Source organism: Lingula anatina, chromosome 8 (assembly GCF_051362555.1).
Source record: "Lingula anatina isolate TDL-2025a chromosome 8, LinAna3.0, whole genome shotgun sequence".
Lineage (NCBI taxonomy): Eukaryota > Metazoa > Brachiopoda > Lingulata > Lingulida > Lingulidae > Lingula > Lingula anatina.
This window is the reverse complement of record NC_141774.1, coordinates 20,650,991-20,675,907: the sequence shown is the minus strand read 5'-3', so window position 1 is coordinate 20,675,907 and position 24,917 is coordinate 20,650,991. Positions and strand designations below refer to the sequence as shown.

Sequence of the window (24,917 nt, the reverse complement as noted above, 5' to 3'; positions counted from 1 at the left end):
ACTGTAAAATTGGTCTTTTTAAAAAAAGAATCCATGATTTTTTTCTGTCATAAAACAGGTGCAATGTTGCACTTGTAAAACCTACGACTGATTCTTCTTTGGTCAAAGCTGACTAAAAGTTTGGTGAAACCATACGATAATAATTTTTGTATAGACTAATTTTCAGTCATTTTCTGTGAATAAACATAGGTTCGGAAAGGGGATATGGAGAGAATCTGTTGCACTTTGTTTGGTGTACATGTTATAGGACAGGTGACACCAGCTGACATTCTTTAGGTTAAAAAATCTCTGAATATGTCACACCTTTAGAGTTCTTTGCTAGCGTTTCAAAGGGTAGTAATTCCCATAAACTGGTACAAAGATCTCGGTCTGTTTGTCAATGTGTGGCAAATAGAAATGGAAGAAGCAAGAGTTCAATAACATGTTTAATAATATTGCTGTGATGTCCATTACCAGTGAATATCTTCCTGTTCCAATTAAGGCTTTCCTACTGATACCGTATTAAGAAGATCATATCAAAGTCAAACACATCAAGTCATTTACCTCAAATAAATTGACTTCTTACAATACACACTGTAATTACAATACCAGTATAATGCCTGACTATAAGGCCATAGTTTGGGGAATTTTCACTAAAATTAACCATTGTTCTGATTTTCAAACCATCATTTTTCTGGTTTCCTCAAAATGTAAGTTGTCATGCTTATCCAATATTTAGAACATACAGGAATTTCCCAAAAAGATCAATTGGTCATGATTTTCCTGATTTTAAAACCCCAGTTTTGAGGGAAATTTCCCAAAAAAACAAATGATTTTCTTCAACTCAACACTGTAATTTTCAATTTTTGAACACTTTAAAAGGGCAATTTTTGCAATAAAGAAGTAATAAAATGGATTTTCCCTTTTTACAAGGGTAGTGTTAGATGTATAGAGCATCAGAAGATTTAAACGCCACCTAAAAGACCATCATACAGAACAATGTTTTGAGTATTATAATTGAAATCTGGTGTTCTCTTTAAATTTAACTTACCAAGCATGAAGAACAGTCAAAGATGATGCAGTAATTGACCCCTCCCCCCCACTGAAGAGGAACACATAAATCATAACAGTAAAATTGAAAGAAAAGTCTCATTATTTCAATCTTTGACTACCAATTATCCAACACACATAGCCATATTTATGGAAGATTGTATTACCTCCTGTGCTTTGAAGGTTGTTAATTATAAATGTCATACCTTAAACCACATCAGAAACCCCCTTGATTGACATTTATTTGTCAAAGTCGTACTCATAAACCTGTTCAAAGACCTACAATCTTCATCAGAACTACCTAAAGTACTTGTGATTTAATAATTTATTCTACTTTGATTTTGACACCCTTTTTCTTAAACCATGACAATCAAGCCCAGATTATCAACCATAATCAATATACTTTGATCTTCTGTTTCACTTAATATCAGTAGTCTAATGATAAAACTGTTCAAACAAAATCAACCCTGTGATCCCACATTACATCCGCTGGCAGTAAAATAAATCTGGAATTCTTATTAATTCAGGGTTATTCTCAAAAGAATGTCTCTGCCACAACATGAAATAAGAGAATAAGACCCCATTCGAATAAACAGCACTGGTTTACATAGATCGATCGAACTCTGTGGGGACTTTTGCTGAATGCAATCAGCTTTACCATATAATGCATCTCCTCCTGTCATTGAGAAAAATACAGAAAGCTGGTGATTATTCCAGTATGTTGCAAACACGAGGAGGCCTGTAGTTCAGTTAAGCTGGTTGCACTCAGCAAGAGTCCTTGCAGAGTTGGATTGATCTACATAAAGCGACGGTGTCTATGGGAATAGGGTCCAAGATATATAAAAAAGTGGTCTTAAATGAAGGAGGCTTCAACCGATGTCTGTAGGCAGTGGCTTCATTTATTGTGACATTTGTACAAGGTAATGGTTACAAATCAGTCTGACATTTTCCAAGAATTACTTTCAGGAGTCTTATTCTGTAACAGCACGGAATCTTTATTTTCAATTTTGATTCTCTGCTTCTACTGACGCAAAAGCTGTATTATCACTTTGAAAATACAATTATTTTTGGAACTTAGGGGGCCACGAGGATGCTATAGACATTGATAATGACTACTAACAAACAGTTTCAGAAAAAGCATGTTAACAGTTATAGAATCCAGTCACTGATCGACCAGCTGTTTACTATGCATTGAAAGCACAAAATTGACCACAAACTGTCCCAGCATGCATATCTGCCTATACTGTAAGATGGTGCATTTGGAACTTGTTAACTGAACCCATCTGGAGAACCCATCTGTAACCCATTGTTGGCCCCACTTGGGACCAGACTCTGACCCACACTGTCCCCACATGAGCATAATGGCAGGAATATTCACATAAACATCATTACAAACCCCAGACTTGTTACAGTCTGCTCTCTATGTGTACTTTTCTAGTTGAATATTTAATGGCATTGTAAGGCAACTTTAAGATGTGTACTTTTCTAGTTGAATGTTTAATGGCATTGTAAGGCAACTTTAAGATCCTGCCAAATTAAAAAAAAAAGTGAATAAAAATAACCACAGTATTTTTTCATAAAAGTAAGTCAAGGTAACTCATTTACAGTTTTATCCAACATTGTGCAAACTGACACCATTTCTACCACATGTTTTAGGTCTGGACCCTAAGCTAGTTCAAGTTATTATCACATTGTGATTAACAGTAATAAGATAAATGTAGACCGCTGGTCTGATATCCACCTTTAAAAATGAACTGTTCACATGTATTTCTCACATTCATGATACATTCGTGAATCCATGCAGTTGTTAGGCAAACTAACTTTAAATCAGACCAAATGGTCAGTAGTAATACAATGAAGACTCATTATGCTGTTTCTTTGATGGGAAAAAAGAAATAAATGATATCGTTTAAACAAAAAATCTCTACTACAAATGTCAGGGCACTCTGCCCTGCATGGGACTTATGCGCATTTCCCCTGGCTGGTTGCTGAATCAAAGCCAAAAAAATTGATTTTCAAATAATAAAAAAGTCTTTTCTATTTCCCACATAACTGTAGATTATGCAACCCTATTAACAGCCAGGAAATCCCAATTCATGGAAATATCATTAATGGGTTTGCAGCATACCCCATAGTGATAATTATCATGGAAAATCCATGAAACCAGTTCTTGGTAATTCACACCTACAGGCTGTCTGGGCTCCCAGTTACCATTAATTTTCAATTATCCCCCCATGGTGGGAGTGCAGCTATCAATGATTTCACTTCCAGCAAGATGTTACATGAGAGTTATTTTATTTCTGATGTATTATCCCTTCTAGACACAGAAAAAAATTCTGAAAAGACTTTATTTCATGATAAACTTATATTAGGAAAATCATTCATTTTAAAAACAGTTAGCAACGTAAATTACTAGTGCAGAAATAAGGGTCGTTTTGCCATTAAATCTGAGAATCCTACTTGTAAGTAAATGTCACACCAAGGTGAAGGTCAAAATGTGTTTACAATGATGAAGATACAAAAAAATGTTCATAAAAGTTTATTAAAGCTTTGAAAACCAAATACACTATGATCATAAACAGCACAATTAAACACTACTGCCTTGATGAACCTGAAATAAGGTTAATTCTAGATGAAGGTCAAATCCAGGTAAAGGTCAATTCAAGGTGAAGGCCAAACCAGGCTGACAGTAAAGCTCTTTTAAACAGCTTGCCAATACATGCATAAAATACTGTCATAAAATTTAAGTTCACTACTACTGCTGAAGGCAAGAACCTAACAAAATATTTTTTTAATTCAGTCTGTACTATTCTGATTCAACTGACAAAGTTAAACAGAGTACAAAACCTAAACCTTAACCTTGTGTAACCTCACAAGCTCAAAATATACCACAAGCAACTTAAAATTGCATCAAAAAATGCCAAAGTCAACATTCCCTCCATCAAAAAAACAGGGATTCCAAAACCTTAAATCAACAAGCTGAACACTTGTAGTACAAGCCAGGTACAAGGTGAAGGAAGCTAATGAAGTCATCTTGTTTGAGAAGTACTCATGTTGTTGTCATGTTCTGCAGGCAGGGGGTCTGTAGCTGGCTTCACACAGTTTCTTTGACCCAAAAATTTGTCTAAAGTCTAGACCACAATTGCAAAAGTTAAGGTGAGCTAACACTAAGGTGAGTTAATAAAGAGTCTGGTGTCCTGATAGCATAGAACAGCTAGTTCACTGTGTGTGACACATTCAAAATTTAGCAGACTTGAGATCATCTCCAAGACCGTGACCATGACGAAGTTTGCTCGGAAACAGCACACTTTCTTCACCTTCTCATCAGGGTATGCATACACTTTGCATTATCTCACCTGACCTTATATTAAGCCTCACCAAAACCAAATGAATTCTTCCACTGAGAACAAGCTGGATATATTGGATCAATCTGCAGTATGTAAGTTTGTATAGGAGATGATGGTACAAAGAAGAAAAGTTTTTAAAATCAGCAAAAAGATTTTTAGCTTATACATGCCATAGTGACCAAAATGTGTGTAGAATATGCTCAAGAATACTAAGAGACCTTATTACTGGCCAACTATGTAAAGGCAGAGGAAAGGAGGTAAAATTTATTGTGTCATACTCATCAGGTGAAATTTATATGTGGTGATATTATTAAATTTATCAGTGTTCCATACATCATTCAGTTTTTTTCTTAATCATGTTTTCCATATCTTTGCTTTTTATGCCACCAAAGTCAACTTCTTTTACATCCTTTTTATACAAACTTACATATAGATATATACAGGTGTTTTCTTAATCAATTTTTGAATTTCAACCAACTGGCAACTTGGTAGTCAATTTCTGAAACATGGTCTCTGTTCATCTCAAGCATGGTTTGCGTGGTTTGCAATTATAGTTTGTATTTATTCACAATCCTTCACCCTTCAGAGGCTCTGTAGAACAAAACTCTTGGCGTAGGCTGTAACAGAAACAATTTAGCTAAATAGCTAATGCAGGCATGTTACAGTCACATGTATCAAGTCTAAGTGCCTGAATGGTTAATCTTCAACATGGCTTCTTTTCTTTGAGTGAAACTTTACGCAAAGTGCAGCACTTCTTAGGGCAGCTTTCAAATTAACACTTAGCAAATTTTCAGTCTGACTGGAAACTGGGATTTTGATCAATTACAGGTGAGAAGTGAGACAATTCAGTTACTGTGAATTCCAGCAAGCACCTTGTGGCAGTTTATACTATGATGGAAAGAATCAGAGAATCTAATATAAGGCAGGAATGGGAAAATGTGTTTTAACAAGGTTAAAACTTGCTTATAAGTAATGAGGAAATGGTAACACTATATATATAAGTTGGGTATGTCTATACTTTGAAATAATCTGCCTTTAACCATTAGACATATTGACTCTTTTAAGACTTTACTGATTACACATTTTTTAAGATGTTTAGAAGGTAAGGACATTTTTAATTATATTTTTAGCCTACTAATGCTGCAAAATGATAGTTTCTCTTGCTTTTTTTATAGTCAAGGTAAATTCACTATTTCATTGTCAGTGTTTTTAATAATTTAAGATATTCTCTTTGTTGGATTGAAATTTCTTTTTAATAGTGCCATAAAAGAACATATTATTATTATTATTATTATTATTATTATTTTGGGGAGTTAAAATTAAGACTTAATAAACCACTAATTATCTATTTCTTTTTATTATTCATATTCACTTATTTATTTATTTATTTATTTATTTATTTATTTATCTATTTATTTAATTGAAACTTGCCTCAATCTCCCAACTATCAGTTATCTTCTCAGATCTAGAACCAAGGTGAACATCCTCATGTCTCAAGGTAAACTGGAGATTACTTGTCCATTGGCACAAACAACTTTACAAATACCATTTATTTTTCAGAATTAACAGACGTAATAAAATCTCATAATTCTGGAAGACGTAAAACTGTGACGTTATTTCCACGGTGGTTTTATGATAATGATCTCTTTAAAGATACATATGGAATATTGTACCAGCATAAGTGGTCTTAATAATTCTGTCAATTTGGATGTAACACTATGGTTTATGCACAAATCAGTTAAGCTGATTGCACTCAGTGAGAGTCCCTGCAGAGTTGAATCAATCTACATAGATCATTGGTGTCTATGGGAAAGGGGTCCATCAGTACCATTTCAATTGCTGCTTCGGGGAGCAATTCAATCGAATATCCAAACACAACTTGGATCAAAACAGAAAAAATGCCTAAAAGCTGTGCAAATACATAGATTTACTCCAGCCCAGAATTAAGTTACTGTAGCTAAACCAACTGCTTTAAACACAATGAATAATTTAGAGTACCTTGAGACACCGCCCGTATGTTATGAAACAATACAGTGTATCCAACACTTTTCAAGTTAATCTATTCCAACTGCAGTAATAACTCAATCTTTTCAATGGGCTAAAATCATCAATCTTTCAGATACATCATTTTTGTAATCATTCAAGTTTATTATATTTCTATGTGGCATTGGTGGCACTTTAACTGTATAGTATAGAACTCTAGCCTGCTTTTCACTCTTGTTGCTAACGCTCAAATTAATATGAATGTTCTAATTCTAAGAATTTATGACTTAAAAAATGCAGCATCTGAGTGTCAAATTAACAATTTTCTCCACTGAAAAGATCAAGTCATTAAAATAATTTTGTTCCTTTAGTCAAGGTCTTTCTACTCACCATGGTTGGAGGATTCAGGGTTTAATAGAATTAAAATTGTTTTTGGTTCTAAAGTGGGTTTACAGTCTTTGGAATATAGGTTAAGTGCGTGGATTTGCCCTGCTGGGGTTATATTGATAATTATCTAATAATGGAGGCAAAGCCTTAAGACAAGATCCAAAGTATACAAGTTCTGCCACTGTTCCTGTGTCTGAAATCCATTTCTTGGGGATATTCATAATACTGGATCCAATTAGTGTAATCACCCTATAATGATGTTTTTTAAATATTTATTTATTTTTATTATGATCTAATGACATTCATTGCCTGGTTAAAAACCAGTGCCATGGTTTTGAGAGTTTGATCAAAAAGCTTTGTTTCAGGATTGTAAGAAACAAATGATTAGGCAGCACCTGATTTTCTTAATCATCCAGATAAAAATCTTTGCAAACTTAGATTAGTAAGTTTTCCATGTTTTTTTTTTTTTCTTTTTTTACTTTTTTGTTTTCTAAATAAATTGGCCCCAAGAGACCTACTGTACCAATAAGCAAAACAAACAAAGCACAAACCAAGGATGACATCAACATGCGCTCCAGCAGACGTGACACTTGTAAACAACACCTCTATAGTTCCAGGAATAACATGGGCCATGCTGTTAAACACATGTTTTAGCAAGTTATCTTGTGTTGATTTAGTATTATATCACTTGTAAACACAGAATGAAGAGGCGAGAGAGCAACTGCCTGTGGAGGTTCACGTACGTAATGTTCAAATGTCTGGTTACCAATTATTTTACATTCAATTCATCAACCATGTGATTTATATATGACACATCTTTGGCATAAAATGTAGCAAATTTTCAAATTTCCTCAAAATTTCATCTCTTTTCTCTTTGCCACCAATTTAGTTAAATCATACCGAACATCTTTTAGAAAATGTATTTCTTCAGAGAATTAATATTCTGCTGTTTTTGAGTTTTAAGTAAAAACACCTTGGCAATCTTACATAATATTCTGTATTACCATGAATGAAGATGACATCATGGTGATTGGTGGCATGCTGGGCACAGAAAGAATACTTTTCTTTTTTAAAACAAGTTAGCATACTTAGCATAACTTGGCAGAACAAGAATTTCCGTACATTTTCTTACCTTTTAAGACCTTCTGAGACCTGTCTATAGCTAGCTAGACCCCCTGTCTCCATCCCAACCCCCCAATTAGGCCAAATTTATCTTTATATAGGGTCTTCTTAATATTCCCTAATTAATATGCATGACCCTATGACCCAATTTCAAAGCGAGGCTAGGTGGGCAAATAAAGCGATGGAAGCCACATGCTCACGGGATTTATCTGTTATGCCAGAAATAAGCTTTGGATTTGTAGAGTCATATGTTCGTCGACATGTTGCTAGCTTGGGAGAGAAGAATTTGAACAAAGGGTTCAAATATTTCAGCGAACAGTACGTGCACAACATCAAACGTGAGTAATATTTTTCAGCTTGCTTGTAAAAGTTTATCAGTTCACTGAATTCGAACTTGTCTGTAGTTAAGCACTAGATCGATCTGCTGAAAATTCTTCGGTATATTGTCTCGTTTTTTACTGCCCTCTTTGTACCCCTTTTTACTCATTGGATAGTACATTGTTCGGGTATTTTTCATTCTTTTTTCCCGATCGTGTGACTTTTGTTGCACATTCGGATTGATAGTGCTACTTATGCACGCCATGTCGGATACTGACATGGCGGATACTGACTTATAAATGGGCATGTAAGCGTTATTTTAGAGCACTTTTCGACCAAGTTAATGTGTTTTAATCGAGAGAAGACAGGAATGAGTTCCAATTTTCATTTAACTGTTTTATTTGTGTATCATATACATCTTCACACATGTACAGTAGGCCTACTAGTAAGCGTATTTTCCCCGAAGTTTGGTACACTTATAAGTAATACCTCAGCATATTATCTGCCAACTACATACTGTCACTATATTTAAGATTAGTTTTTGAACCTTTACAATGCCCAATTTTTTCTCACTTTCAGTCTTTTCCACCAGCGAAGGGTGCAGAGTAACTGCAGGGTGTCACAGGTCCATGAAAAAGAGTGAATCCCCCCATACTATGGAAATTTATCTACAGAATTTGCCCCTTGATGTCACTTTTGCCAAGTGCACATGTCCAATTGGTCTGAGCAAGTCTTGTGGACATGTAACAGCAACTCTTTATCAATTGGCTCATTATTCATCTTTAAAATTATCAGCAGTGCCAACTGATATAGTAAAAACATCAATGAGACAGACCTGGCATGAACCAAGGGGTCAGAAAATCAGAGGGGCTGAAGTCAGTTGTTTGGAGTTCAGAGGATACAACAGACTTGATCCCAAGAAGGAAACGTCTACCATAAAGTCAACCCTCAGTAATCCAGTTAGGACAAAGTTGCCAAGTATAGTAGATATCAAAGACAAACTGAGAGATGAACATACAGATTTTCTTTTACTGTCTGTAATTCCCGATATTACTCTTCCCTCTGTCCCCACTAAATATGGTAGCAAGATTAAAGGAAGTGTGATCAGCTACCAGCAAAAACAACATTCTGACTATATTTTTAATTTATATGATACTGAAGATTTTCCTTCCTTGCCCTGCAATGATCACATGGTAAATGTATATGCAGCAGTGATGGACAAAGAAAAATCAGCCAAGTTGGGGACACTTGCAGTGTCTAAGGAGGAAGCTTCTGTCATTGAGGAGGAAACGCGGTTACAGTCAACTGACCCTAAATGGCACAATGTGCGACGTGAACGTATTACTGCATCCAAGGCTGGAGAAGTAATTACTAGAAGAAAAGACTTTGAAAAATTGGCAGAGAGGTGGAAGTCTGGTCGGACTGTAGTAACTTCAGCCATGAAACATGGGATTGCATCTGAGTGTCTTGCTGCCCAGGCTTATGTGGACAAACTGGACCAAAATGTGAATTTATATCCATGTGGGATAGTTGTTAGTCCCACTGCTTCATGGTTGGCAGCATCCCCAGACAGAAAAGTGTACCGCCCCAACAGAACACCTCCCTTTGGGCTCCTGGAAATCAAGTGCCCAGTAACTGGATCAGTTTTAGAGTTGGATTATCTAAAGAAAAATGAGGCAGGTATTTTGCTCCTAAAAAAGCGTCACAATTACTACAGACAGGTAGTTATGCAATTGGCCTGCACAGGACTTGAATGGTGTGATTTTTTTGTATGGACAGAAAATGACAGTCACCTAGAGACCATTTATTTTGATCAAGTTGAATGGCAGGAGATGAAAGACAAACTAGACATGTTTTTCTTTAATTATTTACTTTGAAAAATACAGTGGACTTACATGTTTTGAGCTTTCAAACAGACAGAGATATACATAGCTGAGCAATTGATAATATATGTAAATTAAAGTTAAAATTGAGCAATACTGATTGTCATGATACATAATAAAGAAAAGTGTCCATTGAGCAAAACTCTATAAATTATACATATGAAAACATTTGTGATGAATTGCATATAACATAAATATTTTTGTATGACTGAAAGTACTGTGTGAATATCAAATAAAATTTAGAAAATTTTCACCTGAAGAGAAATTTACATTACATTTCATTAACTTTAATTAATGGTCCTCTCCACAAAGTAAGCAAACATGCTACAGTCCATAACTGATTGATACTGCCGGCTGTAGATATCGGAATCACACTATCAAACAAGTGGTGTTCTTTTGTCCTTCTAATTGCTCTCTCAACATGAATTCTTAAACTTGCAATTTCCTGTGTGTGTGCTATTTGGTCAAGGGTAAATTGGGAGTTGAATCGAAACGGTGGAATGTTCAGAGATACTTTTTTTTCTTTAAGCTGGTTGCCAATTGTGAAACCTTTATCAGCCATTACACTGTCTCCTTCTTCTAAAAGATCTATTATTCCACTTAATCTAGTGATCTCTGTGTCAGAGGTGCAACCAGTAAACAAAGAGGAAATGAAGGTTATAGCACCATTTGGGGCAATGCCAATGAGACCTTTAAATGTACTATGACTCTTGTAACTTGAGTAAGTTTTACTACTTAACACAAGAGATGAAGGTGTTTGTATTTTAATTTCTGTGCAATCTAAAATAACCCTTGTTTTGGGATATTTATCTTTGAATACCTGGGGCATACTGTTATCAACTTGCTCCCTAGATGGCCAAATAGGGATGCTCCCCAACACAAAATACAACAAGTTGGCCCAGGAAATAATTTTTCGGCTCACGGTGCTTATATGGCACTTGAATCTGATGGCCAAATCCTGCTCATACAGCCCAGCTTTTAGTCGACACAAGAACATGAACAGTTCGTCAATTAAAAGCATGTTACGTGGACGGCCCCTCAAACTGGTTCTTTCTGAGGCTGCATAATATGCACTCTGCATGTTGTCTGCTGCTGGTTTAACAAATTCAAACAACAATCTAAACGTGGAACAAATAAATCCTGTATAAAATAGCATAATTGTATTGTCCGAACCAAATCGTTCAACTCCAAATGTCTCCAAAGACAGCTGCTGTTTCAGTTTAGTATTTTCCTCTTGTAAGCTTGCCTTTTCTTGATTTTGCTCAGAAATTTTCTCTTCCAGCTCTCTAATCCGCTTGACTAGCTCATCATCTTGTTCTTCAGATGGTGTTGTATCATCATCAGCAGAATGATCCTCTACTGGTGCATCATATTCTATCCTGCATAAAACAAAAATTGGGTAAAAATAAATGAATATATACCATCCAGCAACCTCAGGAAAATACTTTTTATTTGAAAATTAAAGACAAAATAATAATAATATTTTTAAATATAACATTTTAACATTTTTAGCTTAGCTACTTCTATCACTATAATGCAAACATCAAAAATATAAATAAAAGAATGAATAAAAGAAAAGGCTAACACAAACATAAATGCAATTTTTCTAATTTATTTGTGATGAAATCATTCATGTTTGTCTAGCCTCTATACCATACATGATACATATACATTTTTGTGGCTCTGTTTATTAACAAACCAGATACTAAATAAGATGCTAATAATCTGCAAAATTAAAGAAGGAAAACAAACAATACTACATAAATGGATAAAAGGGCCTACCCTTCTGTGTCCCCATCCTGTTTGCGTCTTTTGGAAGGAAGTGAATCGACAGGAGGTCTCTCCTTGGGTGGTGCTCTGCCCGCTTGCTTTGACCAAGCAAAAAGTGAGGGAATGGCAGTTGACTTCAACACTTTTCTGACTGGAGACCACTTAAAATCCTCATGTAAGAAGTGGCTTGAGCAAACTTTTGTACTTGGGGTGATCTGATGATAAATAAAATTATTTCCATTCATAAATAAGCCAAACACGGCGGAAATCTAACGACGACAGAGAACACATGCGACCGCACAAAATATGTCCGCAGACTTCCAATTATTTCATAAGTAGTTATTTATCGAGTATATATGCCCCCAGACATATCTAAGAACAAAATTCGTACTTAGTTAAACAGACTCGTTACTACCCTTGCAGTCGTTTGACGGCTTATAATGTCCTAGCCAGCGGAGGAATTATGTCAATATTTGCATTTGAAAACATTGTAAACACTGACCTGAAACATCGTGCCCTCGTCTCTCCTTATTCTTACTATCCAAATTTTCCTTCGCTCTGGGTCTTCTGGAAACTTGTGAAATGATAACTCTGGATGATAACGTTTGTCATTTGTGCACAACGGCACACAACAGTGGTCTTTACCTCCCGACATTCTACAGGACTGCCTTCTAGCTTCGTTGCTAAGAATTCGTTTGCCTTTTTAGCCTCGTTTTCGTAAATTGGGTCAAATCATGCATAATTTTTGAGAAGCGCGTATACTGGGTTCACACAATTCTTGTGTTCAAGGTCAATGTGACCTTAACCTTTGAGCTACTTATGTCAAAGCAATAGAGGTCATCTTCACCTGCTAACAAACCTCCCTACCATATATGCATAAAGACCATTGACCAAATTGTTATTTATTTATTGGTCAGACAAGTCGGTCCAGTTATTGACCAAAGGCCGGACCGACTTGTGCAAAGCAATATACCAGTAATTATCATATTTACTACAAAAATATGCTTGTCACCTATGTTATTTTTACCTGTTGCAAATCAGGTCAAGACAGGCATTTATTTTGCAAAGTACTTGAATGGAAAAAAGATGAAAATTCATCAATGGCTTAATGCATATAATGGTGTTATAATGTGATTCACACCTGAAAATCTCCTCTAAGCCTCAAGTTCCTGTGTTCAAGGTGTTGTTATACATGTCACTTGGCAGTTTTGCAGAAATACTTCCCCACACCAAAAGACAAAGTCAAAACTATGTAGTTTACATAAAACCTATTATGATGGTTTTGAAGTCATGACCTCTAGAAACTCATCTTCTAAAAAGTTTTTATATTTAATGTTTTTACACTTTTAAAGGAAGTCTTATTTTAGTGCTGTAATTCTTAATAAGGAATTTTATATTTAATTGTAAAGTGCATTGATGCACAAAAACAGAAATTCAGTGTAAGATATTATTATTATTATTATTATTATTATTATTATTATTATTATTAAATCAGTTTCCAGAAAAAGAAAACATGTAAAGACAGCCACATATTCCATCATTCCCATATAACAACCCTACAGTCACTGTTCTTTACCTGATCTTAACAGCCACCCTCAGTCCCATTAACTTCAAGTACAAATACATAATAAAAACAATATTTCTTAAGTATCTGATAAGGTCAGCTATCAGGGGAACTGTTAACAGACTCCTTTGGAGAGATAATTGGGATGTTCTATGATGGAAAGAAATAAATAACTGTGCTAATAGTTCAGAGAGGTGTCAGTCACCTGCTGGCTATGTACCACCAGCCAGTGATTTATTGGGAACTGGACAACAGGTGGTTATTTTATGATGGACATTTAAAAAAAAATTAAAAAATTTAAATTACTCAGAGAGATAGTGGTGCCTCCTGGAAATGTACCACCAGCCACTTGCAGGGGTGGATCCAGGGCTATTTTCTGACAGTCTTCCAAATTATCTTTGTTGATCCATCCTCCATTTTGACCGTCTTCCAAAAGATACCAGTCAATGTAAACTTGAAAATCTGACCGTCTTCTGGAAGACCCAGAAGATGGCCTCAATCCGTCCCTGCCTTGTGTAATTATAATTAGATATGAGATATGGGACAGCAAAATTATAGTTATTATTCTAATTCCTTTTCCATGGATCAATAATCTTCCTGAGCCCCTACCAACCTTTCTGCAATCTTGGACTTGTTAGTGTCATAAATCTGCTGCAATATGAAATATCTTCCACGTACTGGAACTATTTAAATGCATCTCACTCTCAATATATACTATGAGTGCAATATGCACTCTTATCTGTTGTGTATACTGTATTAAGATGGCGGTATACCATATAGATATAATTTTACCAAACAACAATTGGCCATTGCTGGCACCATGGTCTTGAAATACAACCCCTGGGGATGCTTGATTGGGTATCTTGGCCCCAGGGATGTTTTTACTCAATACTGGACCATACAGCATGATCGATATTATATCTTAATACAACAGAAAAAAGATAAAGATGTTATTTAATCAATTTTGAGGTAGAGGTTTACCATAAATTACACATTTATCTCAATACAACTGCAACAAACATTATAAAAAGGTAAAGGAAATTTTAATTTAATTAAATCTTTTTGAGGAAGATATATTTTGACTGAATAGTGGACTAAAAGGCCGGGTCAATCTATCATAATAAAACAGAAAAAGGAAAAGAAGACAAAAAAAGTTTTTAAATCATCTCAGGGGAGATATGTGTTAACTGAATACTGGACCATACTGCCAAGCCAATTTATCCAAAATCAACAGAAAAAAAATTGGTGTTAAATCCAGGCTGCTATCAACGGGCAAAAAATCAAGGATTCAATTCAACACCAATGTGGCTTGGGGATAAAATTTAATTTCCTTATGTTCAAAACTGCCCATTTCCATCAATAATCTTTTCATTCATTGACCCATCTTCTAGGCACACTGTTACTTCAGCAGGATTGGTCTGGCTACACTGCCTGGTACAGATATGATTTGTTTCAATTTCCTCCATTAAAAATGTCTGTATGACAGTTGGGGGTGTTGTATTCAATGACTTCTTTGAACAGCACATTCTTACTTAAGTTTTAGTATGTCAGTTAGCACCAGTAGAGAAAACAAAAGATAAGTTTGTATAAACCCCCACTGACACGTAAAAAAATGAAGTTTTTGATATATATGTAAAAATGCTTTTGTTGTTAATACATAAAAGAGTCCAAACCCACAGCATATGCCAATTGCAGAATATGTTAAAAACCATAGGAAAATTGTCAAACCAGGTCTGATTGGTAATCACTTCCCCCATGCCCATGTGTATGCTCCCCATTCCTCTTCCTGATCAGTTTAATCTCCTTCTGTGTGGCAATCACTCACCAGAAATGATTCCTGACAGGACTTAAATTCACCAGGGAAGAGAGTCCAGGAGAGTGTTAATTGTAATAATGGGCATGTGATGCAAATCTATCCCTTAATTTATATGCGGGACAAGCGTTTGCTCCCAACTACGAAGTACTCGAGCAATGACCAGGTTCACCAAACAGCTAACGTCTACATTTTGGTCTTAAGTTTCAGGCACTGTGACTAAAATCAAGACCCTATTCTCTTCTTCAAACTAACAGATTATAAAGGTATATGAGTATATGAATACACAATACACTTCAACAAAGAATATAAGTCAATAACTTTTTACTTTGAAGACAGCGATGTCAGCTCTTGTAATGTTTAGCAGGTGTTAATATAAATAAAGGTAACACTAGGGAAGGTATCCAAATATTTGACACACCTGAGGGCATAGGTTTCGTCAGTGAATGACTTATCATAGCCTTTTTAACTGTAGAACAGGTGAGTCAAAAAATTGTGAGATAAAAAATATTTGGAATTTTATCAATGTCAATAAACTTTGAGCTAAGAGATCAAAAGAGTTTGTAGTAATGGGGTGATATTAACAATAGTAATGGGGTGATATTAACAAAGTTGTAATTTTGCCAAATTCAAGTTAGATTTATAAGAATAGTTAAATTTAAAAAAAATTTGGAATGCTTGACCCATAAAATTAGGAGGTAGTGATATCAGAACACAATGTAAAAATTATAACTTTAGCATATCTAGAATACACACAGGTCTGATAGTACAAAATTAATATGAAATAAAACTTTATATTATAATAGCATAAACCACAGATAAGAAATTAAAAAAAAAATCTGATTAAAAAAAACATTATATAGCCTTGGTGATGCCAGGGCTGGTAGAAACTGCATACAGACTTTAAAAAAATAGAACATTCTGGCATTCAAACAATTCTTTTGAGGACCAAAGATCAAAAGATCGGGTTTTTTTATCTCCAGTATAACAAAGTTATTCAAATATCTGGCACAGATAATCACGTCACCTGTCAAATTTACTGACCTGTATGTGTTTAAGGGGATAAATACCAAGTAAGATCTCAATCAAACGTCACACAAAAGAATTTATTATGAGTCAGTCAGTGAAGATAATATTTCAAGAATTCATTGACACCTGTCTTTTTTTTTTTTTTTTTTTTTTTTTTTTGAGGGAGGTGCCTAACCTAACATCAAAATTTTAACAGGTGATGCCAAGAGAAATAATGTGCAAAGTTTTCGTAATGTTCTTTTTTGAATTTTTAGATAATTATAGCAAGCCGCACCAAGAAATAAGAATTAAATGTTGTTCATACCCTACATACTTCAAATGATTGTCTTTTTCTTTTTTCAGTAGAGCAAGGAGATTGTCTAAGGAACTATCCCTGCTGATTCTGCTGAGAATAAGTGTTACTTCTTCCTCATGAAAACATATCCTGTGACTTAATTGTGAAGAAAGAGGAATTCAAATGGACATAACACCTAATGAAAATCCACCCTGCTACTTAATTGTGAAAAAAGAGGATTTCAAAAATAACACTGGTGGATGGACAGACAGAGAGAATCCCCCCATGTGTTCAATTATAGGATCTTCCTACACATCTATAGATAATCTGAAATCAAGGAGACATCAGCAGGACATGAACAGATATTACGGACAATAATCTCAAGGTATGGTAATGATTATCTATTACATTAAAGAATAAATGAATTGATAACCAATTTTGCCAGGACGATGTTTTCTTATTAAAAATGTTCATATAAAAATTAGGAAAAGTCAGTTGGGTTGATTCATGTCAGACAAAATACATATATTTGGCTAAAGCTAAAAATGACCAATGTTGAAAAAAATGTGTAAGGTGTTATACAATCTGAAATACTTAAAGCAGTAGGAGGAGACCTCAATCACAACTAATAAAAGCTGATAAGATTTGTCAATGTGGGCAGCAATGACCACACCAGAGACAGAGAATTATCTGAATAAAAGACACTTGATCCAAAGACTTGTTTGGTATAACAGGTGGCACAGGCTGTGGAGGAGTTCAAAGAAAACGGGGAAATTCAAGTGCCACAGTATGTGTGAGTGATGTGTGAGTGATAGAGAGAGAGAGATGGGGATGTAGAGAGAGAGAGAGAGAGAGAGGAGACTGCATGTATTTGTATGTGTGTGCATGCTTGTATGGGGACATGTGCGAGTCCACACGTGTATGTGTGTGTATGTTTGTATACACTGGTGTGTGTGTGTAAGTCCAAACAACAGAGAGAGAGAGAAAGAAAGAGAGAGAAAGAGGAACATATTGCCCAGCACACCAATAATGATTCACCTGGAAAGCATATCACACAATCTCATTAATAACAAATCCAATTCCAGCCTGCACGATGGAGAACTATATTGACCAATAAAAAAAAAACAATAAATGAAATAATCCAAATGTCTTATTTCAATCTATTTCAGGTTGTGACAGACAAAGATCAGTTTGCTTAAAAGACTCTTATCTGGAAACAAAACCAGGAAGTAAAACCAGATACCTTAGACACATGGAGATATAGATTGGAATCATCACTGAGGAAGTGGGATAAAAGCTCTAGAAGATCTATTCACACAATTCTGAGAAGCAGTTATAAAGTCCAGGTTTTAATGACTAAAACATTTCCAAGATAACAATCATAAAAGAAACTAAATACAAATAGTTGATTTCCATGTCTGTAATACAGTGAAGGGACATGAACTAAGATGCAAAACGCTCACTGGCCAGGAAGAAAACACATCACGGTGATACTTCAAGGCAATGGCAGAAATCACATCAAGTAAAAACCCGATTTCCTGCAATAGATTCAGGTAATCTGGGCAATTTAACAAATAATATATCATAACTGTCTGGATTGGTAAAGATAGTAATTTGTGCATGAAAAAGAAGTATATATTTCATGTACTAACTGCTTTCAAACATTCATTTTTAAATCAACTTCAAAATGACTGCCTGCATAACGAAGAACAGAAAGCCTATCAACGCATGTGACAGTTGATAAAACATTGATTCAGAGATCATCCCACACTGCTATGTGCCTCATACTGGATGGATGAGAAAAACCAAGAAGGTTTAATTCAATAAAAAGAGGCTTCTGAATACATAAAATAGTCAAAATGACAAGTAAAATGGAGGGGGAGGTTTTCCACCACCTGGCATCTGAGAAATCAGCAAAGTATTTGCTGGGAATCCAGAACCTTAGCCAGTCGGAGTCAACCTCCATCATCTACGACAGGTCAGAAAATCACACAGTGGCCGACGTTGATGAGCACGAGTACTTTGCATTTTTCACCGTCACCATGTGCGTGCTGGCATGCATAGGTGTCGTAGAAAACCTTCTTTCGTTGCTGTGTCTACTTCACATACGAAAACCATGGCAACCGTTCCATTATCTGCTAATCAACTTGGCTTTGTCGGATCTCATCTTAAGTGTACTCATTGCCCTGAGTACGGGGGTATACTACACTGTGCAGCTGAAACTGGCCAGAGGTCCTGAAGTGTTGTGTGCTGCCTTTGTTCTAGCTGATGCCTCTTACGTGTTTTTAATCACGCCGCTTCTCGTGACATCAGGCTTTGTGATTAATCAGTACTTGTCTGTGACAAAGGCGCTGGAGTACGATAGGATCGTCACGGAAAGGAGAGTCAACTTATTCAACATCTTCTGTTATGGTCTTACAGCATTTTTCTACGTTGTCATGCATCTTAGTTATTACATTGCAAAATTACCAGCCGATTGTTTCTCACATTACTCTGAAATGCCTTACTACCACGTTGGCCAGTGCTACCTAGTTGGTGTCATATTTATCGCAACGACCTCTATCGACATTATACTGTATCTACAACTCTACACCAAGATAAGGAGAATATCTCATGGGGACAATGCAGCGCAGCATAAAGTGAACAAAACGATAGCCTTGCTGCTGGGGACAATCATTTTGTTTTGGGTTCCTGGGATTGCTAATGCCTTTGTCAATGCTCAAATGAGTCCTCAAGGTGAAGGTGAACCGCAAGTCAAAATCATTGTAGGGGGTGTCACTAATCTTATTATGATTCTCAATCCTCTGTGTGATCCTTTTATTTATGGCCTCCGAATGCCAGATTTTCGCGAAGGGTGTCGACGCCTCATAGCTCGCTGTTGGGAGAAATGTGGCTGCTGTGAACGCTGCCCCGAAAGGAGTGAGATTTGTAAAGCTAAAACCAAGCTTCATAAATATACAGACTCTAATCAGATTACTGATACGATGTGTATAACTGTCAATCAAATCAATGATTGACAGGACGCACACTCTCTAGCAGACAGAAGACAACAACAACAGCAGCAGCATCAAAATGACACAGCTTCCAAAATGGCTGCAAATTCCAACATGGTGGCTGCCAAGTATAAAGACTGGGAAGCTCAAAGTATTGAACTGACCCCTCTTTATGCTAATAATAACGGTGCCCATCATCAACCTTCTGCAGATAACGCACAAGATGACCCAGGCAATGTAACAGTCATTTTCCATTCAGAGCAGGATGCTGCTGAGATTAATAAAATGGTAAATGGACATGACTCTATATTCAAACATGAAAGTGAAACAATTTCCTGATCATGAGCATGAATGTTTTTGGCTTCCAAACGGTATGATTCATGGGTATAAACATACGTATACATCTTGATAAAAACTGTAAATGAATGTCCTAACAAGAATACATCAAAGAACTTTAATTTCCACTAATGACATTCCATATGTTCACCATAATGAATGGTTTGTCCATAAGCAATACCACAATCTCGACATGAGCATCAACTTTAGGACATAGATTCAGAAGATAATACATTATCATTTTCATCTTTATTTCTGCGAGAAAATCAATAACAGAAGCAAATTGTCACTTTTAACCAGCCTTTCCCCAATCATGCTATTAATCCTCTCCATTGAAATTGGCCAATTTCAAAGCTGATCAAAAAGGTAAAAAACCAATTTTAGGAACAGTGAAACTAGACAAGCAAGGAAAATAAAGCCATTATAATAGTCAAAAAGTATAAATTGCATTTGGCAAATCCTTGGGGGATATATTTGATTGCTTACTGTGCTGCACTTTTATATTCGGCACTGATTTTTGCAGTCAATTTTTCTAAGTAATTGCCAGCTCTTTATCAGTAAAGTAATTCAACTGATCCCAAACTGACCAAGATAGGAAGCCAAAGAAAATGAAAATCAAAGTTCTACGAGGACAATTCTTTACAAGAAGTCATTGATCAAGAAGTATAAATTATATATGAATGAAAATTGTCAAACACAAGCCAAAAAAAAAACATCCATACCATTAGCATACGGCCAACCTGGATGTAGGCCTTCATCAGACTGATGTGAGTAGATGTTGTTACTCAATATAGATGTTGTAAGCTAATGGTATGAAGGTTTTTCAACTTGGGTTTGATTATGTTCAATTATGATCAACCTTTTAAGCTAATGAACATTTTTGCTTATAAATTATCTATTTTGAAATATAGAGATGACCATTTAGGTGCCTTCTGTCTGTTAGAGAGTGTGAGACTTTCAAAGACAGCTGTTATATGTACTATATGTTTTAGTCACAATGTTCAACATTTTTAGTCTTTGAGCAAACATGACTTTGAGTGTTTACAATTATAAGATCACTTTTAAATAGCAAAAGTGCTTTTTATATATGTATCAATCTGTATTTCATGATTGTTATAGATTTACTTAAGCTTTTACAAATATTCACTTATTAATGTACAAAATCACAGCAAAACTGTCACTGGGTCGTATGACATCTGTTTTATTCTTAAAAGCAAGGGCCATATGACATAATTTCAATCTGGTAATAGTTTGCAATATTAGGTGCACTGGCATTTACTTGTGCCTAAAACAGATTAACTTAATATTTGAGCTTAGCCTACACTTGTATGTTAACAGTTCCCAATGAGTAAAACTTAGCATTATATTCAGAAATGATCAAATTATCCTTGTTGATGCAACTTACAGCAACAATGCAATATCAACAACATCAAAAGCACTCTGTATGTGCCATATCGCTGTGGTAATATATCAAAACAGATGGCAATGTAACCATTTGCAAACAATGTGGCATGAGACAATAATAAACTTCCCATGCTCTCAAACATACAGTACACAGGCCCGTAGCTAGGGGGGGTTCGGGGGGTTCGAAGGAACCGCCCCTTTTGCTGGGAAAAGGTCCACTCTGGGTAAAATTTGATCTAGGTACATGAAGTTTTTATGGGAAAGGTCCACTTTTTCAGAAAAAGAACCCCCCTATTTGAAATTGCTGGTTACGGGCCTGGTACAATTAGTGTATGCTAAATGATAATTTGCTTTAATTCAAATAAAAAAAACAAGTTCTGACGTTTTGCTTTCAGTATGTAAAACTGTACATGTATATTATTATATAATGTGGTGATGTAGCCAGATTAAATGAACTGGTGATGTTGTGTGTTGTAAATTACGCCATGAAAAAAAATGGCTGCTAGGGATGTGTGCATTAAAATCTGTAATATATTTATATTTATGAGTTGTACATTAAAGATAACAATGGAGATGATGTTAAATACTGGTATATTTTTAATAATTATATTTTTGTTCAAACCGTCTCCATGGTTTCAGTACTACAGTGTGGTCTACTATGTTTATGGAGTACATTCATGTACCCATGTGAATTCAGGTAGCCCCCTTGAAAATTCACAATTGGGATAAACAAAAACAAAAACTAAGAAGAATTTTTTCATCTTATTCATTTTCAGATTTATATAATCACCCAGCAAACAAGATATCCATACCAGGGCATGATATGCAGATTTACAGGAAAGATAATCTTTCTAATACCATGTAATTTTTTTTTTTTTTTTTTTTTGTCTTTTAACAATACCATTAAGTCCCTTAAACATACTGGTGTCAACTTGAATGCAGTTTTGTCCATTAAGGTTTGCCAAATATACTTATATATATTTTTAATCATTATTATTATTATTAACTCTATCTTTCATTGAAATTTTTCGAAGTAGATTAAATTGATTAGTATAGTTGGCTGCCGCATTTCAAGTCTAAACTTAGACCAAGAACTAAAGACTTTTAAAAATGTTCTAGCAATGTCTTACTGAAAGTGATAAATCTACAGCCTTATATGAGTGGTAACAATCCTTAACTTAACGTGACAGAGTCTGTCTAGATGTCTAACATCCAAGATGGTTGCATGGATTTGCCCCTGGTGTATATGTACTCTCAAACTGTGTAACTAGACAGATTTGTATTTGATATATTAATTTTTCTTCTAATCTTTAACAAATCAGGGCAAAACAAAGTGCTGGCTGATCAAATATAAACTGTAAATGTGTATTATAGTTTTTAGCACTTGTACAAAAAGCTAGCTCTTAATTAACTTTGCAGATCTGTAGCAGCTGAGTTCTACAACTGAATTTTAAGTGCCATTGTTGTCAACAAATATGGGTCACTTCTCAGTATTTTTCCTCTATTTTGTGTTGTAAATTCTCAATGTCTTATAATTCTACAAGAAAATATAAATAGAAAATTTAAAGTGATTTTATCTGACCAAAACTTTATTTTTCCTAAAATTAGAGAGAAACTGACAAAGGATAAAATAATATAAGGACAAAATACTGTAGTGTGGCCCTTATAATTTTTTTATACAAATGGCTTAAAATGATCATTTTTTATTTATTTTTTATCAGAAAAACAGAAGAAAGATTTAGATTATATTTTATGATATTACCAATTAATATGCTACTTCAGTCAATTCCACAGTTTATTATATTAGCAGTTATGGTAAAAGTGTTTGCTAGTGAGCCGAATATAATGGCTGTGTAAAAACAAATCAAAAGTAAAACCATCAGGGTTGAAATGCATTGGACACATGTTTATCATGTATATAAGTTGTTTTTGTTTGTGCTGTTCAATTTAAGTTCTCTGAACAATAAAGATTTCATGAAAGTATTCCTAACACGAGTCTACTAATGTGTGGTATAAAAATGGCACTGTCTTTTGATAAGATAAAATTTTGCTTTCTGTTATAATCTTTCTCTCAAAGAATAGTTCATTATTTTTCCTCTGAAATCAGTACTAAATTTTATATCTTTTCCATCATTCTCTTTCTTTCTTTTCAAATCTCCTCTTTTTGCTCCCCTTCCTTAATTGCATCATTCTTTATTTTAGCTTTACTTTTTTTAATCACATATCACATTAAACCCTCCATCTTTTCTCTCATTTTATATTTCTAGACTCCTCAAGCTCTTTACATTAACATTTTAGAGGAGTTTACCTAAAGTACACAATCTAGTGATTTCTATAGTTCTCCCTCTTCCAGGTTAAGTTGTAAATTTTTTTTCTTCAGGATTTTCGTGTTATGCATGCCAGTTTAATACAGATATTTATAATTCTGAAACCTTACACCCGTCTACTATATTGTAGGGATATGATTCAAACAAACAAAATTTAATAAAGTAATTAGATAACTGTTATGTTAATATTTGTCTTATAGGCCTTTACAAATGGCGACAACATTTTTCTATTAGCCAACTTACGCAATTTCAAGAATGTTAACTTTTTGACCTACTTTTGAATATAATTTTTAAATGCTTGCTCCAATCAAGACAAGAAGTTCATTTTTGGACTCCACAAGGTAACAAACCTTAGGGCGTATTCCCATAGATTATAGATCTATCTATCCCCGTGGGGAGTCTCACTAGATTACTGTCAGATAATCCGGCTTAAATGTCCGTCCCGCCTACTACAAGCTGTGAGGGGGTAATTAACTTTCGTGCTCGCTAGGCTGACAGCTATTTAGCGTGAACCCCCAGGGAGTTAGGTCGATCTAGTTGGATCGATCTAATCTCTGGGAATGGGGTCTTATATTTGATGTATTGCATGCTTTATTTGAATTATAGCTTTTCACTGACTTATAATAAAATATTAAAACTCATTACGTATTTAAAATAGCAGCCTTCACAGCCAAAATCAGCAAATCCCGCATGGAAGACAACCAAATTCTAAGAGAATACTACCCAAGGTATACGAAAAATACAGCCTAGAAAAATCCCCAAGGGGAGGGGGGGTGTTCATTTTTGGTCCATAGTCTAACAGGTGTTGTTCTATTGTTAATGTATGCTAGACAACAGATTTGAGGCATTTTGAGCACTGTCACGTTGGCAACTCCAAATTTCTTCTAAAAAAGCTACGTACATAAAACTAGATGTATCTTTTGGATCACTTGGGTATAGTGATCCATTTGTACAGAAAAGTCTGTGTGGCCCTAATTAAGACTTAATTTCTTGCCTTCTTGGATCCACAACTACAAACCTGGTGCCACCTGACAAAACTTCTCAAACTTAACTTCCAGTTACAATCCTTTTCCAGCTTGATATAAAAATAACTAAAAAATAAACAGATTTCTTGACCTCTATCACCATGACAATGTCTTCATTGCCATCTGATTGAAAAAAATCTTCATCTCCATGTTAAGGACTTTACTTCCCATTCCTCAGGGGGATGGAGGGGTTGACAGAACCGCCATTTTGATCAGTAAAGGTCAAATATGAATCAAATTTCCATCCTACCAGATACAATGCCATTTCTCAGGTTGAGATAATTACTGGCTTAAAAAACCCATGTTATTTTAG

General features: G+C 35.1%; 4 protein-coding genes across 10 annotated transcripts in view; 2 read left to right on the top strand and 2 right to left on the bottom strand.

Moving 5' to 3' along the window:
• The window catches only part of LOC106166831 (adrenocorticotropic hormone receptor), a 68,089-nt gene extending 44,854 nt beyond the window's left edge, over positions 1-23,235 (top strand). For 3 of the 6 annotated variants that reach the window (XM_013545490.2, XM_013545489.2, XM_013545485.2), the window contains exons 4-5: positions 16,588-16,904; positions 17,689-23,235. In XM_013545490.2, coding sequence (XP_013400944.1) covers positions 18,379-19,536 — 1,158 coding nt within the window. In that variant the 5' untranslated portion in view covers positions 16,588-16,904; positions 17,689-18,378 and the 3' untranslated portion in view covers positions 19,537-23,235. Of the gene's footprint in view, positions 1-4,232; positions 4,469-7,195; positions 7,486-16,587; positions 16,905-17,688 lie in introns of those variants that run through there. The other 3 variants (XM_013545494.2, XM_086994599.1, XM_013545495.2) reach the window with 3 other exon arrangements.
• Positions 1-24,917, bottom strand: part of LOC106166816 (lysine-specific histone demethylase 2) — a 117,127-nt gene that overhangs the window by 81,076 nt on the left and 11,134 nt on the right. The gene's annotated exons all lie outside the window — the stretch shown is intronic.
• LOC147760562 (uncharacterized) lies at positions 8,052-10,454 on the top strand. The gene is made up of 2 exons (XM_086994598.1): positions 8,052-8,206; positions 8,766-10,454. The coding sequence occupies exons 1-2, from the start codon at positions 8,083-8,085 to the stop codon at positions 10,061-10,063; spliced, it is 1,422 nt and encodes a 473-aa protein (XP_086850724.1). The 5' UTR covers positions 8,052-8,082; the 3' UTR covers positions 10,064-10,454.
• On the bottom strand, positions 10,309-12,594 carry LOC147760561 (uncharacterized). The gene is made up of 4 exons (XM_086994049.1): positions 12,342-12,594; positions 11,852-12,054; positions 10,890-11,448; positions 10,309-10,323 (listed from the first exon to the last, which is right to left on the bottom strand). Exons 1-4 carry the CDS (start codon positions 12,492-12,494, stop codon positions 10,309-10,311), a joined length of 930 nt encoding a protein of 309 aa, XP_086850175.1. The 5' UTR covers positions 12,495-12,594.

Excerpts from the sequence above, each read along its gene's own strand:
- LOC147760562 (XM_086994598.1), top strand. The coding sequence starts at position 8,083 with ATGCCAGAAATAAGCTTTGGATTTGTAGAGTCATATGTTCGTCGACAT. Across the intron at positions 8,207-8,765 it reads GTACGTGCACAACATCAAAC|TCTTTTCCACCAGCGAAGGG; the intron begins GTGAGTAATATT and ends TCTCACTTTCAG.
- LOC147760561 (XM_086994049.1), bottom strand. The coding sequence starts at position 12,494 with ATGTCGGGAGGTAAAGACCACTGTTGTGTGCCGTTGTGCACAAATGAC. Across the intron at positions 12,055-12,341 it reads ACGAGGGCACGATGTTTCAG|ATCACCCCAAGTACAAAAGT; the intron begins GTCAGTGTTTAC and ends ATTTATCATCAG. Across the intron at positions 11,449-11,851 it reads CAGGATGGGGACACAGAAGG|GATAGAATATGATGCACCAG; the intron begins GTAGGCCCTTTT and ends TGTTTTATGCAG.